At 36.5% G+C, this 15,919-nt stretch overlaps 1 protein-coding gene across 1 annotated transcript in view; it reads left to right on the top strand.

Annotated features, from left to right (window-relative positions):
• Window positions 1-15,919, top strand: part of LOC122175185 (disks large homolog 2) — a 737,856-nt gene that overhangs the window by 320,580 nt on the left and 401,357 nt on the right. Inside the window, exon 4 of the mRNA XM_042862630.1 lies at window positions 10,329-10,382. Within this exon, the coding sequence (XP_042718564.1) occupies window positions 10,329-10,382 (54 nt within the window). The remainder of the gene's footprint in view (window positions 1-10,328; window positions 10,383-15,919) is intronic.

Raw genomic sequence — 15,919 nt, forward strand, 5'->3', positions numbered from 1 at the left:
ACAAGGAGTTTCAAGGCTTCTGTTTCTCCTCAGAGAAATTAAACAGTTGTTTGATGAAATTGCCGCGTAGTTGTGTAGGTGTGTAAAATCTACTTGCTAGTCTTTGGATAAGAATTGAAAAATATTCCCATTAAAAACAAACAAACAAACAACAACAAAAAAACTGCAGGAGAACAGGAAATTTCTGTTGATTTGAAGTGTTTATCATCATCATTCATAACTTCAAATATTTCTTTTGTTTGTTTCAGCATCTTAGAATCATAGAATCATTCTTAAGTCTGGCTTGATAGCCTTGCAAATTTATTTGCACATGCTCATCCCTTGATTATTTCTTAACTGGAATTGAGTTCAATTTTGGGGGGATTTATAATTTTGATTTTAGAAGGTGTATTTTTATAGTCCTGTATAATCACTTTGAAAGACAGTTGGTCTTACAGTACCCTACAGTCATGCTTGTAATTCTTGAAGTTACAATGGACCCTAGTGCTTTCTTTTTTTAAGCAATGATGTATAATAGAGTTCTTTTTATGGCACTGTTAGTACTCATCTCAATTTCACCTTCTTTACTTAGTTCCATCACTCTGCAAACCAATGGTGCCATGTTCTGTTCATTTTGTGCTTTGAAATTTTTGCTAAATGCTATTCCTAAGAATTAAGAGTTGGACGGCAATATTGTCTTGTTAGCAGAAGATGTAGCTTTCCTTTCCCATGGAAAGCTCATCTATGAAAAATAATTAGTTGCTATTTTATATGTCTTTTTGTACATAATACTTTGACTTTCTTTTGACTTTTCTTTATGGTCTGATAAACTTCTTGAACAGATACTGAATTCTGTTAATGTCTGTATTTTAATTTTAGTTTTCTTTTTTTTTTTTCTTTTTTCTTTTTTTTTAAATAATCTTCATTTGCATTTAAATTTTTAGTCATTTATTTCTGGTTTGACAACAGTTGTAAAGATCTCCCTGCAGCAACAAATGTATGTTACGCTCAACCTTCAGTCTGTAAAAAGGTAGCAAAACAAGGCATAAAATAACTGCTTTGTGAACTTGGTCTACCGTGATTTCAGAAGTAAACAGAAATGATGTGGGTGATGTGGCCTTTGGTTTAGAACAGAAAAGAGGAATATCTGTTTTGCTTTTGTTTTCCTCTGTCTGGAAGAAATAACATCTTTGATCACATCAAGGCTGTGCCATGCACTTGTAGCAGGCATCTTCATCACACAAGATGCCTTAAAACTGAATGGTTTTTTTTTTCATAATAGGTACATTTGCACACGTGTGTGTGCATGTTTTGTGTGTGTGTAGTTTTCTGATATATACACACATTAGAATTAGTTCCTGCTGAGTGTTAAAATCCCATTGCAGCAAAAAAATATCTTTACATCAGTATGAAGTAGCCGATTCTTATGTATGTTTAGTGCTAGTGGTGGCAGTGGTGATGAAGAGATGGTTGGACTAGATGATCTTGTAGGTCATTTCCAACCTTGTGATTCTATGATTCTATGTAATGCAGTAAAGTAATATTCTTTTCAGTTAAAAGAACTGTGCAACTTTTTGCAATTATTTTCCTTTTCTTCTCCTCATGGAGGTCTTCTTGAAGTTTGCACTATAGTATTAAAAAAAATTACCAACCTTTGTTTAATGCAGTTAATGCTTAAACAATCTGTAGAAAAGTTAAATTGTTAATGTTTGAGAAAATGTGTGAAAGCTCAAGAAAATGTAACTCTGCCATTATTAATAAGTCTGCCATTATTAATAAGTCTGTTGATGTCATAAGCATTTAGTGTTACTTTTTTTTTTTTTTTTTTTTTTTTAATTTCTGGATATGTAGCTAAAATGCTTAAAAATAAGGTAGAAGTCAGTTTGAAGAGAATATTTCTCTATTTAAATGCTAAATGATTTATATCACAAATCTGTACGTCACAGTAATATTAAATATGAATAAATATGCAACAAGCACAAGAAAAGAAAGGAAAAGGGAAAGGAAAAGAAAGGGAAGAATGAAACAGCACACAAAAAATATCCCTCCTCCTGGATCTGAAAACCTGAATGTAAGTTACTTTACTTCAGTGAACCAGCTGACTCTAGAAATATTGCCAGAAGGAAACCAAAACTAATATTGAGTAGACACATACTGGCTTAAATGTTGACTCCTGAAGCAGATTAATGTTTTCAGATGGTTCATTTTCTTTTAAAATGGTCATGAATGATACAGAATCTGAAAGAAATACATCTCAAATGTCAGAGTTTTGATGCCAGTACACTAATGAAAAGACCCTATGTGATGGATTTCTATTTTTGCTCTTGATTCCAAACTTTCCAAGTCCAGATTTAAGAACATACTAGAAAATGTCATTGCTTGCACTGGTTAGATCTTTTCTTTTCTGAAGTGATATGCTTTTATATAAGGTTTGGGATACGCACTGAAGTACAGAAGAGATCAGATCAGAGAATAGAACGGAGATCTAGGTAACAAATCAGTGCTTATGGTCCACTTTCTTTCCAAAAGCTGTGAACACATTCTGAAGCATTATTTCCAAATTCAGAATGTAGGCCTAAATTTCTGTTCAAAGCTAGAACAGTGGTGTAAGAGAGGTTTCATCAATTTCTTTTGTGACTCAGTAGATATGTGATAATGGGACCTCTGTGTGAGTCTTATTACAGCATTTGGCATCCTAGAATGAGACAGATGGATCCACTCTATCTAGTGATAGGAAGGTTATCACCTCAAAATTTAATGGGTAATAACATTTAGCTGAATGATGTCTTCACTGGAAATTCAGAGGTATCATAATTATCAGTCATTCTCTGTAGAGCTTTTTGCATTGACATTTCTGTGTCCTTCAGTGGATCAGATATTGGGCAAAAAGTTACTGCTATGTTAATCACTGCTAATTCAAACTGCTGACAGACAGTGTTGGGACAGGTGAAACTTCAACAGCTGTAAAGTAGGTGCTTTCTTGTCACTCCTGACAACCTGTGGATCTTCACAAAGCTAGTTTTCCCTTAGGTCCAAATTATTTTTTATTTATTTAAATAATCTCACAGTTAATGCAGTTTTAAATAGGATTTTAAAATTACTCCTAAAGATTAAGTAAAAATCAACACAAAACCCCAGGCCCCAAAATAATGCCACCTTGTTTAAGTTCAACTATTTACCTTTAAAAGGCTTTGTATGAGGTTACATTTTATATGTTGGGAAAGTCCTCAAGGAATTCTTGAGGAATTTTTCTTCTATTCTTGACAGCTGTAGCCTGCAAGCAAAGCTGCTTTTGACTTCTGTTTTATGTCCCTAAGTAGAGGTAGGATTGTTGACTGAAAAGTCACTCTTTAGATGTTCAATGGGAACATTATCTTTCATATTTTCTCCCTAACAAAAAGCAAATGACTTTCTCTCCTTCTTACTCTTACAGTCTGTAATTCAGTTGTAAATATGACAAAGGTTCTGTGTGTTCTGTGATCTTGACGCTTCATAGCATGCCAGAGAATTACTGTTTTGACATCTAAATTATCATTTAATATTTCCTCACATCGAGTGTTCATGTAACTATTTCTAACAGTTGTGGAAGGAAACTTAAAAAAGCATAAAACAAATTTACAGACTCACAGAATCACAGGAACAGAATTTAAACTGATCCAGCATTAACCTCAGAAGACAAACAGTCTGAAACAGTTCAGAGAGATGCAGCATGCTCTGTTCATGTAAAAATACAGCAGATGCTCCACTTTGTATTATTAAAACACAAAATGTTAACATTACGAAGAAAAATGGAATTGCAGCTGAATATTCTGGAGGTTGTTTTAGAATTTGGAGCTGGTGACCTGGAAAAATGAGTCTTTAAAGCTGTCTGCCAAGTCAGGTCTGTGAAAAAGATATCAACATCAACTCCATTTTTTTTTTTTTTTAATGGTAATACATACATTGTTCTACCACTCAGAATTTCACCATGTCTTTGAGTTTACTTAAATATAACATTATGAATAATTATTATTCCTTGGTAGGAAAACAATTGAGAATTCTGGCTCAAAAACACAGCTAGAAATAAGTAGAAGTGAATACTGTGAGATTGATCGCATGTTTGTTTTAATGTTTTCTGGTTAAGAAATAATATACAGTATTCATTATTTATAAAATGCCTTAGTTGCTGTATACCTATGCAGGTAGTTTCATGTATTGTGCTGAATACAGTTTTGCATAGTACCAGCTGTTAAAACAAGGAGTTGTGAGTAGTCCAAAGAGAATGACATGCAGTGTCAGGCCATAAGTCCGTAAAACTGTGAGTGCTGTAAGTAAAACCAGTCAGCCAGGATAATGCTATCACTCATAGCAGAGGAAAAGTTCATCTCATCTGAGGCATGAGTCGTGTTCATATAATTGCAGAGAGTTGGTAGCAGAGTAATGTTCACAAACTGGACTCCGTATCTTTTTGTCCTCTTTAGCCATTTCAAGTGCTTCCACTCTGTCTGTCTTTTAAGTTTCATGTTTGGTGGAAAAGCAACTAGACTGTCTGACTCACTGCAAGCAGAACAATCTCATCTATATTTGTGGAAGTAAAGTCTGTTGTGCTCAAGTCTTAAAAAGAAAAAAAAAAATCCTTCATTTTTTCCTCAAAGCTATTCAAGTTTTGTCCCAGCTATGCCAATCTGTCACTGCAGCTGTCAGCATGATGCCTTCTCTTCAAAGCACAGAGATGGCTCAGCTGAAAGCACTGCTTCTAGTCAAGGGCAAGAAAAAGGTCTGTGCAGTGAGCGCAAGATATAAGGCTGACAGACTGCATAGTACACTGTCAGCATAGTATAATACTTACCTATCAGTAAGGATTAGAGCAGAAAGAAAAGTGCATGAGGAACAGGGAAAACATCCACTACAGTCAGTACAATTCCTTTTTATGGAAGTTGATCTGGATTCATTTTGCAACTGAGGAACTGTGAATGTATTCACTATGGTTTTAAAATCTGATTGGAAAATCTGAGAGCTCTCTGCAAGTTACCCATCTTAAGAGAGGGTTATCTCTTCATGAACTAATTATTAGTGTTTGAATTCATTCCGCAAGTTAGGCAATTAGACATTTAAACTTTTAAAACTACCTGCAGAGAAATAGATTTAGTTCTTGTCATAGAGTAGAATCAGTTTTGTTTGAGTTGAGTAGTGTCTTAAAAGCCATCCAAGAATTTTCTGGTAAGGCTGTGCTCTATTCTTACATAGCCCAGTTTGTACTGGTGAGGGTTGCCACAATACAAGTGCAGGACTTCGTTGGCTTTGTTGAACCTCATGAGATTCACCTGGACCCAATGCTCATGCCTGTGTAGGTCTCTCTGAATGTCATCCCATCCCTTGGGTGTGTCGTCCACACCACTTATCTTGGTGTTGTCACCAGCAAACTGCTGAGGGTGCACTCAATCCTGCTTTAGATGTCACTGATGAAGATGTTAAAGAGTACCACTCTGACCCCTGAGGAACACCAGTCATCACTGACCTCCATCCAGACGACATTGAGCCGTTAGGTAACGATTGAGCCACTGGATACGATATTGCAACCGAATCCTCATCCATCAAACAGTCCACCCATCAAATCCATATCTTTCCAAATTGGAGAGAAGGATTTTACGGGGGACCATGTCAAAGGCCTTACTGGAGTCCAGATAGATGACATCAGGGGCTATTCCCCTGTCCACTGATCAAGTTATACCATTACAAAAAGCAGCAAGATTGGTCAGGAAGGACTTGCCCTTGTTGAAGCCATGCTGGCAGTTAGCATCTCCCTCTCTTCCATGTGCCTCAGCATAGCTTTCATTGGGATCTGCACCATTAACCACTGTCAACCACCTCTTCTTTTAAAATTTTGATGAAACTGAGCCAGTTCTGCTAGTTACTTTATAGCCGGGAGAAGTTAGCAGAAGAGCAATTAGATGTCTTGCTGAAGACTGCAGGTCAAGGGGCAAATGTAGGAATAACATTGTTATCCTTGTCTTCTAGGATGCCATTTCTTCTCACTAAGTCTCAAACTGAGGCAAATATTTTATTTATGTATGGTTATATAGAGTGTGACAGATCACAGTAGGCAGAGATTCTAGAATCTTTTTTGCATGCATTTGTTAATTTATGCACAGTTGGAAGTATTCTTGATGAGCTAAAGGACTGCAATGTTGGTTTTCTCTGTGTTCTGCTTAACTGAAATGATATTTGCTTTTTTTTTTTTTTTTTTAGAATTTGGTGGAGTGGTACATATGACACATTTTTAAGTCGGAGTAGATAAAGCTACATGATGCCAGAAAATAAGATCCTCCAAACTGACAGCTACTGAATGTTTCTTGACCTATCCATTGAATAGATTTGCTAAGATTACAGGACTGTTTTGATCTTATTTTGTACTCCAGGGCTAGCGGTATATTTAAGGTTCCCTCCAGTGATTTCAAAGTCTTCTCACCTTTGCCCAATTAAAGCCTCCTACTTTACTCACACTGTGATCTACAAACAGCAAAAAACTAACAAAATCAGCTTTGATTCCTTCACTTCTATTAAATGCAATGTTGCAGCTCAGGTCAGTGATCTTCAAATTACCATATTTTAGACAAACCAAAGGAAAGTGTGTTGTATTACCTTATTGCCTGAGGGAATGGCATGGATCTCTATCAGGGGAGGACTGGGGGGACTAAGGAAAGATTCTTCAGCACAGGACATTGGGCATAGAACAGACTGCCCAGGGCAGTGGACACAGCCCTGAGCTGCTGGAGTTCAAGGAGCATTTTGACGACACTCTCAGACATTGGGTTTGGGTTTTGAGTGGTCCTCTGTGGAGCCTAGCGTGGGACTCAGTGATCCTTTTGGGTACCTTTCAACTCACCAACTCAGGATATTCTATGATTCTATATTAGCTGTGCATGAATGGCTGTAGTTGCTATATCCATCTGAAAATATTGCTCTGTGAATTTTCTTATGCCCATCTTTCTGATCAGGATGAATATCTCAGAAATAGAAAATTGCCTATTTGATACCTGGTTTTATGAGTTTCCAGTCAGTGAAGAATACAATAAACTTTGTGTTAAAATAAACTTTGAATGACATTCTTGCTTGAAAGCCTATTATTTACAGGCTCTGTAGGAAGTGTAGGTAGGAGAGATGATGGGGCAGGGGAGGATCATTGTATTCAAAGAAGTGGTTTCATGGTCAGGGTTAGGTAGGAGACTAAGGGGAAAATCTTGGTGGATGTCACTGGGAAATCTTGCCAAGGCTTACAATGGACAGAGAGATGTGATTAGAAAAATGTAGATCAATTTTTGAAAACTAAATTGTTCCTTGCTAGCTTTCTGAGATGAGATGACTAGTTCTGTGAATGAGGGATAATCAGTGGTTTGCCTTGATGTAAGCAGGGCTTTCAGCACAAGTTCTCAGTCTTGTAGCCAAGTGAGAAAGACATTGATGGTGTTAGAGGACAAATGAGACATTGGCCAGACCACAAGATGGCTAGTTGTTAGCAAGTCAAAGTTCAGTTGCTGATCATTTGCTTGTGATGAGCCTACTGAGTTGATGCTACAAATGCTGACTTCTTCATTAGTAACTTGGAGGAAATTCTTGACTCAGAGCATGATGAGGCCCTGGCACTGCTGTCCAGGGGAAGCTGTGGATGTCCCATTCCTGGAAGTGCTTAAGGCCAGATTGGATGAGGCTCTGGGCAGCCTGAACTTGTGGGTGGTAACCAGCCCGTGGCAGTGGGTTAGAAACTAGATGATATTTAAGGTCCCTTCCAACCCACGCCGTTCCTTGATTTTGTGATTCCTCAGCATGCTAAAAAGTTCTGGATGGAGGATGACCAAGGTGGTGGAGCAGGACAGTGGCTGGGAATGGTTCATAGATCTTGTACAGGAAAACTGTGGGAAAGCTTAATTTGTTCATACCAGAGATGAGTTTTTGGAAAAAAGATATCATGGAATCATAGGATCATAGAATGGCCTGGATTGAAAAGGATCTGAAAGATCATGTAGTTTTAACCCCCCTCCTATGGATAGCATCGCCAACCACCAGACCGGGCTGCCCGGCTGCTGTCCTCAACCGTTTAAGGGATGGCTAGAGAGATGAAGCCACAGTCCTCTTGGAGATGCAAAGAAGGGTGGGATGAGATGCTACATACACAATATGCATTAGGTGAAATTCTGAATACGTATATATATGTGTGTGTGAGCGTTAATAGAAACTCAGAGTATTTTAGCATTGAAACAGGGACCTTGCAAGGCTATAAAAGTGTTGAAAAGAAGCTGAGCATTGTGAAAAATGCTCAGGTTCTGCTTGGGCTTGTGAGAGAGAATAAAGCAGTAAATGAATTTCCAAATTAAATTCCAAGTGCTCTAAATATTCTTTTTAAGAGTGTTCCTACAACTGCTAGTTTCTGATTCAGAAATTTTTTAATTTTGACTTTAGGATAATGTGATACAGATAAAAGGCTTTGTTCCTAAACTAGGCTAGAAGCAATCATTTACAGTACGGGAATTTTTTGGAAAGTGATTTCTGAAAGATGTTTTCTATTTCAGTATGGGTTGTTTTTTAAAGCAGTGGAGAGGTGTTTTCATTGTGAAGGTTGCAAACTTCGTTTATGTATGTTACTAGAGCTTTTGTTTGTATATTAGAAGAAGATCAAATCAGTGAAAGAAAAGTTTTGGTAAAGATAGTAGAACATTATTAACAATAATCTTTTTCTCCTATTGGAAAGGTATCATTCTTTAAGTATATTGAGCTTAATAATCATATAAGGTGAAATTTAAAAAAATAAGGTGAAAATGTTTAACATTCAGTGATATTAGTGTTATAAATCTTTACATATGCCTAAAGATAAAAATAGTATAACCAAATGACCTTCAGCTTTTATTTATTTCACAGTGTCCAGTGTTATGGGGCACAATGAGAATAAATGTGTTTGTGTGTAAAGCATTTGTTCAGTTACTAAGCATTTATATGGAAGGATGCCCCGTCCATGGAAGCATTCAAGGCCAGGCTGGATGGGGCTCTGAGCAACCTAGAGGGAGGTGTCCCTGCCTATAGCAGGGGATTGGAACTACATGATCTTAAAGGTCCTTTCCAACCCAAACCATTCCAGGATTCCATGATTACATGATACTGAATTGCATATTGTGATGATAACTGATACATGGCATGATATATACAGACTGTATCTATTTCATTTTCAGTTTTTGTTCATGAGTTACCCAGTTGTATAGAAATAATGACATTAATTAATCATCAATAGCTCTTGAGCAATAATGTACACTTTCTTTGAACACAGAGTTATGTTACAATAACTGCATCAAAAATTGGAAAGAACCTGCGATACTCTCAAAGCATTTGAATTACTGCACTAATTAATGATACATTCTTAATTGGGGTTATGTTGCTTAGGTTTTGAATTCCTGCAGTGAATATTTGACAATAGAAATATGATCACTGTTTTCAGTAGTGCTGTACTCATCCCTGATATGCAGAAAGAGATTTTTTGGTCTGTACAATTTTAAAGTACAAGCAGTCATTCGTCAACTAACATACAAAGTAGATAAATAAATACTTATTAATACAAACTAATTTACTTACAGCTCTGATCCACAGTATCTGAGCAAGGGTTATGCAGCTGGGTCAGATCAGAGCTTGGTCTTGCATCACCACCACCAAACCACAGTAAGGGAAGGGGTAGAGATTGAGGCATTTCAGGTGGATGTAAAGTAGCATGGATATGGATTGCATCAATGAGCTAAAGATCAGGTTGGAAAGCTTTACAGACCCACAGAACTTTTAAGACTCAGCATCAGCTGAGTGCACATGAGCTGTGCAGGATATATAGCTTTGATTAAAAAATCTCATTATATATGTGCATATGTATAATATATATATAATAACTATAAAATATATACAGTTATATAATACAAATCAGTAATAGTTTGAATGTTATACTGTGCAAAATTAAATGATTATTGTGGTTTTGCTTGATCACAAAAAGTGGGCTTGTGAGGTAAGGGTAATGGAAAGCCTCACCTCTAAGTTTGCTTAAATCATAAGTTGAATGCATCATGCTTCCTACGTAAAGTGAATGGCTGTTTACTGTACATTTGGGTTGTGATCCAAAGCCTATTGAACTTGAGAACAGAATGATCTGTGATTTGTAGGTTGAGAATCTATTTATTTCATCCTTAACTGATTGAATGGTACCCAAAGTTATGTGCTGTTATGTGATGTGAGATCAATGGGAAGATAAGCTGTTATGCTTTTAATTTAATATGTCATTGTGGGCATTTCAATATTAAGAATTTTCAGGGTTTACATTTTTTCTCTTTTTTGTTTCCTTTCAGGCAAGCCCTGCCCCTATAATTGTCAACACAGACACCTTGGACACAATCCCTTATGTAAGTATTAATTTTGTATAGTGTGTAGATTTTTAAAATGATTTTCCCGCATAAATTTTGCTTAGTATTGGATAGAAATTATAAACAAATCCTACAATTAATTGTCTTTTACAGGTACACTGCTAATTTGTTTCTAGAAGAAGAAATCAGTAATAATAATAATGGCAGTCAGAAAATTACGTACACATAATTTGTAATTCAAACTCCAACACATAAACTGTAACTTACTATAACCAACCTTCCTTTGCAGAAAGAAAGGTGATTTCATTTTTTCCTCCTTGCTAATAAAATAAAATCATGACTATTTACTTTGTAGAGCAGCATATATCTATATTAAGATTCTGGATTCACAGTACAATATTAAAAAGGTGCAAACTGCTCTTCCCATTTGTCTGTATTTCTTTTGCAGTTGATAGCTGTACATGACAAATAACAACACAAGCTAGATGACTTCACGTTTTCTTGTTAATATCTTTTCATTTTAATGGCTTCTAGAGAAAAAAAAAAAAAAAAAAAAAAAGAAAGAAAGGAAGAACGAAATAAAGAAGGAAAGAAAGAAAGAAAGAAATGAAAAACAAAGTAATTTTGCCCTAAAATAAATGCATGCTTTTACTAAAGTAAAAAAACAATATATATATATATATATATATTTACAATTATTTGATAACACTTTCATTTTTGACTTTAAAAGCAACTACAGTTGAAGGTTAATTACATACAGATACATAACAAAATGGGTATGTAATAAGAGAATACCAGGCTTGATACAAGAAAAGCAAGTAGTATGAAGCTAGCCAGGCAATGTATGATCTTCTTGTGTATTTTAGTGATCATTCTAAAGCTCCTAATTAATGTCTCTCAGCTGTCAAATATCCATATCTGTTTCTTACATTTCCAGTGCATAAACCTAATTATTCACCCCACTGATTATTTCGCTGGGTTCTGTCTTGTATAAGGCTAGTGATGAGGAAGTTTAATAGGAGGTGTCCTTGGCAGCTTTTTTGTTTCTGACAATTTATAAAACTTAGAAATTATTGTGCAGGACACAGACAAAGATCATTGCCAAGAGCAAATTAGAAGAATGACACTGCTGTGAAACCAGAGAACCAAATCCCTTGTTGGATATTTCAACCATTGAGAAGAGTGGAACAGTGAAATAAAATTTCTTTGTTTGTTTACATTCCACTTTCTTAAACAGCTTCCAAGTTTCAGTTTTCCTTCCTAACGTCAAAACCATCTGTTGTGGTCTCATTTCCAATACGTCTGTCTTTTCTTCAATTTTAATGAGACACTTTACACTTGCTGTTCTCTATGGTCCATCGAGAGGAACATTGTGAGCCTCAGTTCTCATTTGCAGTGCTGGAGCTGTGCCCAGAACAGTCCACAGTTACAGTGTTAGAATTCCTAAATACAGATGCAATTACATTAGTGACAAGATGTTCAATCAATATGATTTATTCCCTCAAGAGAGCTTATCAATACTTATGCAGTTTTATGTCGCTTTTATACTAGTGTCCCTTTTTCTTTAAAAACAAAAACAAAAAAACAAAAAACAAACAAACCCAAACACATACATACACAGAAGTCCAATAAAATGACAAGACGCGCCCAAGAGAAATATTGACAGTAGACTGAAAAGTGCCTGTGGGGTGTTTCAGTCTATGCACAATGTGATTTAGATAAATAAAAACAAGGTGCTTGTAAAAATAGACAATTCTGAGTTTGTAACCTTCTTGTATAGGAAGAGTTATGTCTCTTAGAAATGGAACACAACAGAGCTACTAAAGAGGAACTAGCCAATAATAAATGCCAAGGTGAAGCCTGCCTGCTGAGGCCAATGTAGTGCCCCACAGGACGTGTCAGTTTTGCTTTACAAGTAAGCAGATCATTCTCATTAGAATTTATATGCTTGAACATTCTTCAGAATGGGAAAGGCTGACACACATGTGGACAAATGACCTCTTACCCCAGCCTCTTATTTGGGAAAGTGGTTTGGGACTCCCAATTACGTGAGAGGTAAATGCCGTAACCACAAACGTCCTCCCTTTCCTACTCCTTTTACTGAGCATTTATTATTGAACGTAATGTTATATAGTGTAGGATATCCTTCTGGTCAGTTTGAGTCAGCTGTCTTGTCTGTGTCCCCTCCTGGCACTTTTCCCACCATCACTTTCTTAGGTATTTGATAAGGCAGAGGAAGGAAAATCTTCCAAAACTTCATGAGCTAAGTATATAATAATGCAGCTATCATTATATCATTTATCTTGCAGGAGATCGCTTTTGGCAGATAGACTGTAAAATGCATTTGGGATTTTTTTTTTTTTTTTTTTTTTTTGTTTTTCAGACAGGTCAGTTCAGGGAGATAAGAGAAAGCTGAACTTAATTATTATTTTGAAATTTGAATATGAGTTACGCATGTGCCTTTTAGCAATGTCAGGACTTACAGACCTACCTGGAAGAAGACTGTGAATGACCAGGAACATCTCTTGTGAATACATAACTAATCCTAATGGATTAGTTATCTGATTAATAAAGTATCTGAAAGTTATCATTGTTTTTTAATTATCATGAGATCCCTCCTTTAGCAGTCCCAGAGGAGCAAATTATTTTACAGATCAGAGAAACCAAGTTCAATTACATCATTTCCTGTCCAATGCTCGCTGCATCTATGATGTTAGTGGACAACAGTTGTCAGTCCTCTCTCATAATAGAACTGTGTTTAACACTCCCAATGGATTGGAATTATCTTAGAGGTCTGTTTCTGTTCTCATGCTTCAGAGTGTGTTTGAAGTCTAGCAAGCCTCTTGATGGAGGAACACACAGAAATTTTTAGCTCTGAAGACTTTTACCACACTACCTACGTCCACATTCTTTTTCTCATGTCCTGTCTTTCTCTGCTCGATCAGTTTAATTCTTTCCCTGCAGTACATATTCCACAAGTCTGAGTAATTCTAAATCAACTTATGAAAAAAATTTAAAAGTAAGTCAATGTATCAAGGCCAGCTTGGATGCAGGCAGCCTGACCTGGTGGGAGGTGTCTCACCCATGGCAAGGAGTTGGAATGAATGTGTCTTTAAGGTCCCTTCCAACTCAGACCAATCTGCGATTCTATTATATGGAAGCATACCATGGAAGTGTTTGGCACATTAGTTTTTGGTTGCTGACTGATAGCTTAATCAGGATGTTTTTCACAAAACTTCACTAACACTACCTACTTATCTTTTTGCCAAAAAATGAGCTGTTCTTTTTAGCCTATTTCAAAAGTATCGAAACTACATATAACTTTTCCTTTATCAGGTCTGCTTTTTCTATAACTATCATTTTCATTATACTTAATGAAGTAAACATGAAACACCGGAATAAGTATGAATTTTCAAATTTTGTTGAATAGATTGTTCTACTTTACTCCGCCATTACTAGCCACAACTGATCACTTAGTAAAGTAGATCACTTAGTAAGGTCAGGCTATTTTCAAAGTTTTTATATACGAAATGGAGACTTCTCTTGATTCCATTTAGCTCTTGACTCAGCAGCTCAACAAGCTATTTTCATTTCCTTTTCTGATATGCACATCCAGTCCATTTCCATTTCAGTGAACACCCTGCTATTCTCCAGGAATTCCTGGGTGTTCTCAGAGAGAGAAGGGAGTAACAGAAATGCTCAGTATTCACAATGCATTTTCAAATGTAATATGTCCAGTGGTCCACCAAAAATAAATTTCAGTTTTACTGTTGGTATGTAACTCGTAAATGGTGTGATTTGTCTCATCAATGTCTTCATGTAATTAAGCCTTTAATTCTGTTGACGTTAAAACCTTTCAACTGAAAAAATCATCCTATTAGGGATTGTCTTCCTTCTGTATACTTTTCTTGAACAAGATGAAAGAAAAGGCCTTATTCTGATATATTGTATGTTATTCTTTATGATTTAGAACAGAAAAAACAGTTAATTCATTTTATTTCCAGGTTCAGTAACTTGAAAACTTTGGCTTGGTGAACGTAGGAATAAATTTGATAGAAAGCTTCAGTGGTACAAAACGAATTATTCTGTGGCATTTTAAGCACAATTAAACATTTGTGGGAGTTTGTTCTTTATTCGCTGGCTGTAAATTTTAGGTCCTATTGTATAATGAGAAGCATTAATTTAATACTCTATGAATCATCTCAATTTCTCTGTTGCACAGAATAAGCTTTATTTATTTCTTTATTTATTGCTTTCCAAAATGCTGCAGAATTAAGTGAAAAGTACTGGCTTTTCTGCATCGTTTTCAGGAGTTGATGTGAGCCTTTCTTTTTTTTTTATGATGGAATTTGATTTTTCTTTCACCTTAACTTCATGTTAATCTTAAATTCTGAGATACTTTCGTTGGTTCCTTCCTGCCTCTACTTGTCACAAAGGTTATAGAACCACATAATCACAAAATGGCTTGGGTTGGAAGGAACCTCAAAGATCATAGAAGATCAAGATTACCTAGTTTACAACCCTTGCTATGGGCAGGGTTACCAGCCTAGGGCAGGGTTACCAGGCACTAGATCAGGCTGCCCAGGGCCTCATCCAAAATAATCTAAATCATTTCCAGGGATGGGCCATACAGAGCTTCTCTGGGCAGCCTGTGCCAGCACCTCTCCAAGATTTCCCCCTATCATCTAAACATCTCCCCTGAATCTCCCGTTTTATTTTAAAACCATTCTTCCTTGTCCTAACACTATCCACTCATGTCAAAAATTGATTTTCCTCCTATTTATAAACTCTCCTCATATACTGAAAAGCCACAATGAGGTGTTCCTGCAGCCTTCTCTTCTCCAGAATGAATAAGCCCACATCTTTCAAGCTTTTTTTTATAGGAGAGGTGCTCCAGCCCTCTGATCATTGTGTGCCTCCTCTGGACCCACTCCAGCAGCTCTGCATCCTTCTTGTGCTGAGGGTGCCAGTCCTGGACACAGTCCTCCAGATGGGGCCTCATGACTACAAAGTACAGAGAGCAGACAATCCCCTCCCCTCTCCCCGCTGACCACCACCCTCACTTTCGATGCAAGCCAGGATACTGTTGAATATAAGAGCTAAGATATATGCACTTTATTTTCCTTCTGGTCCCAGTGAGTTCCTTGCATTTCATTGTTCTCCCTTTATTCTTCCAAATTATTATTTATTATTATTATTTAATTATTTGTTTGCTTTACTAGCTGTGCTGACTGCACTGAGTTAATTTCCTGAAGAAGTGATTTTCAGACTCCTCTGTTTAGGTTTTTGTGATCTATAATCAACTCCTTGCATTATTTTATGAATGCTGATCAAGGCCATGGGCACAGCTGCTTTGATGGATCTGTGCATAAGGACACCCAGAGCTCAGTATCCTTTGGTTGCTCCTGTACTAGGAACTGTGGAGGCCATGAGGATGCCAAAATGGGGAGGTTAGTGGAAGGTTTCAGCTTTTTTGTCAAATAGCTCAGCCAGTGCACCTGAATTTAATACATGAAAGAAGGTGCCTAAAGGTTTAAATGAAGGCTGCAGGGAAAAATAAATTCTTCCTATTCTGA

This window comes from Lagopus leucura, unplaced genomic scaffold, assembly GCF_019238085.1.
Source record: "Lagopus leucura isolate 7727_CA_CO unplaced genomic scaffold, USGS_WTPT01 Super-Scaffold_702, whole genome shotgun sequence".
Taxonomy (NCBI): domain Eukaryota; kingdom Metazoa; phylum Chordata; class Aves; order Galliformes; family Phasianidae; genus Lagopus; species Lagopus leucura.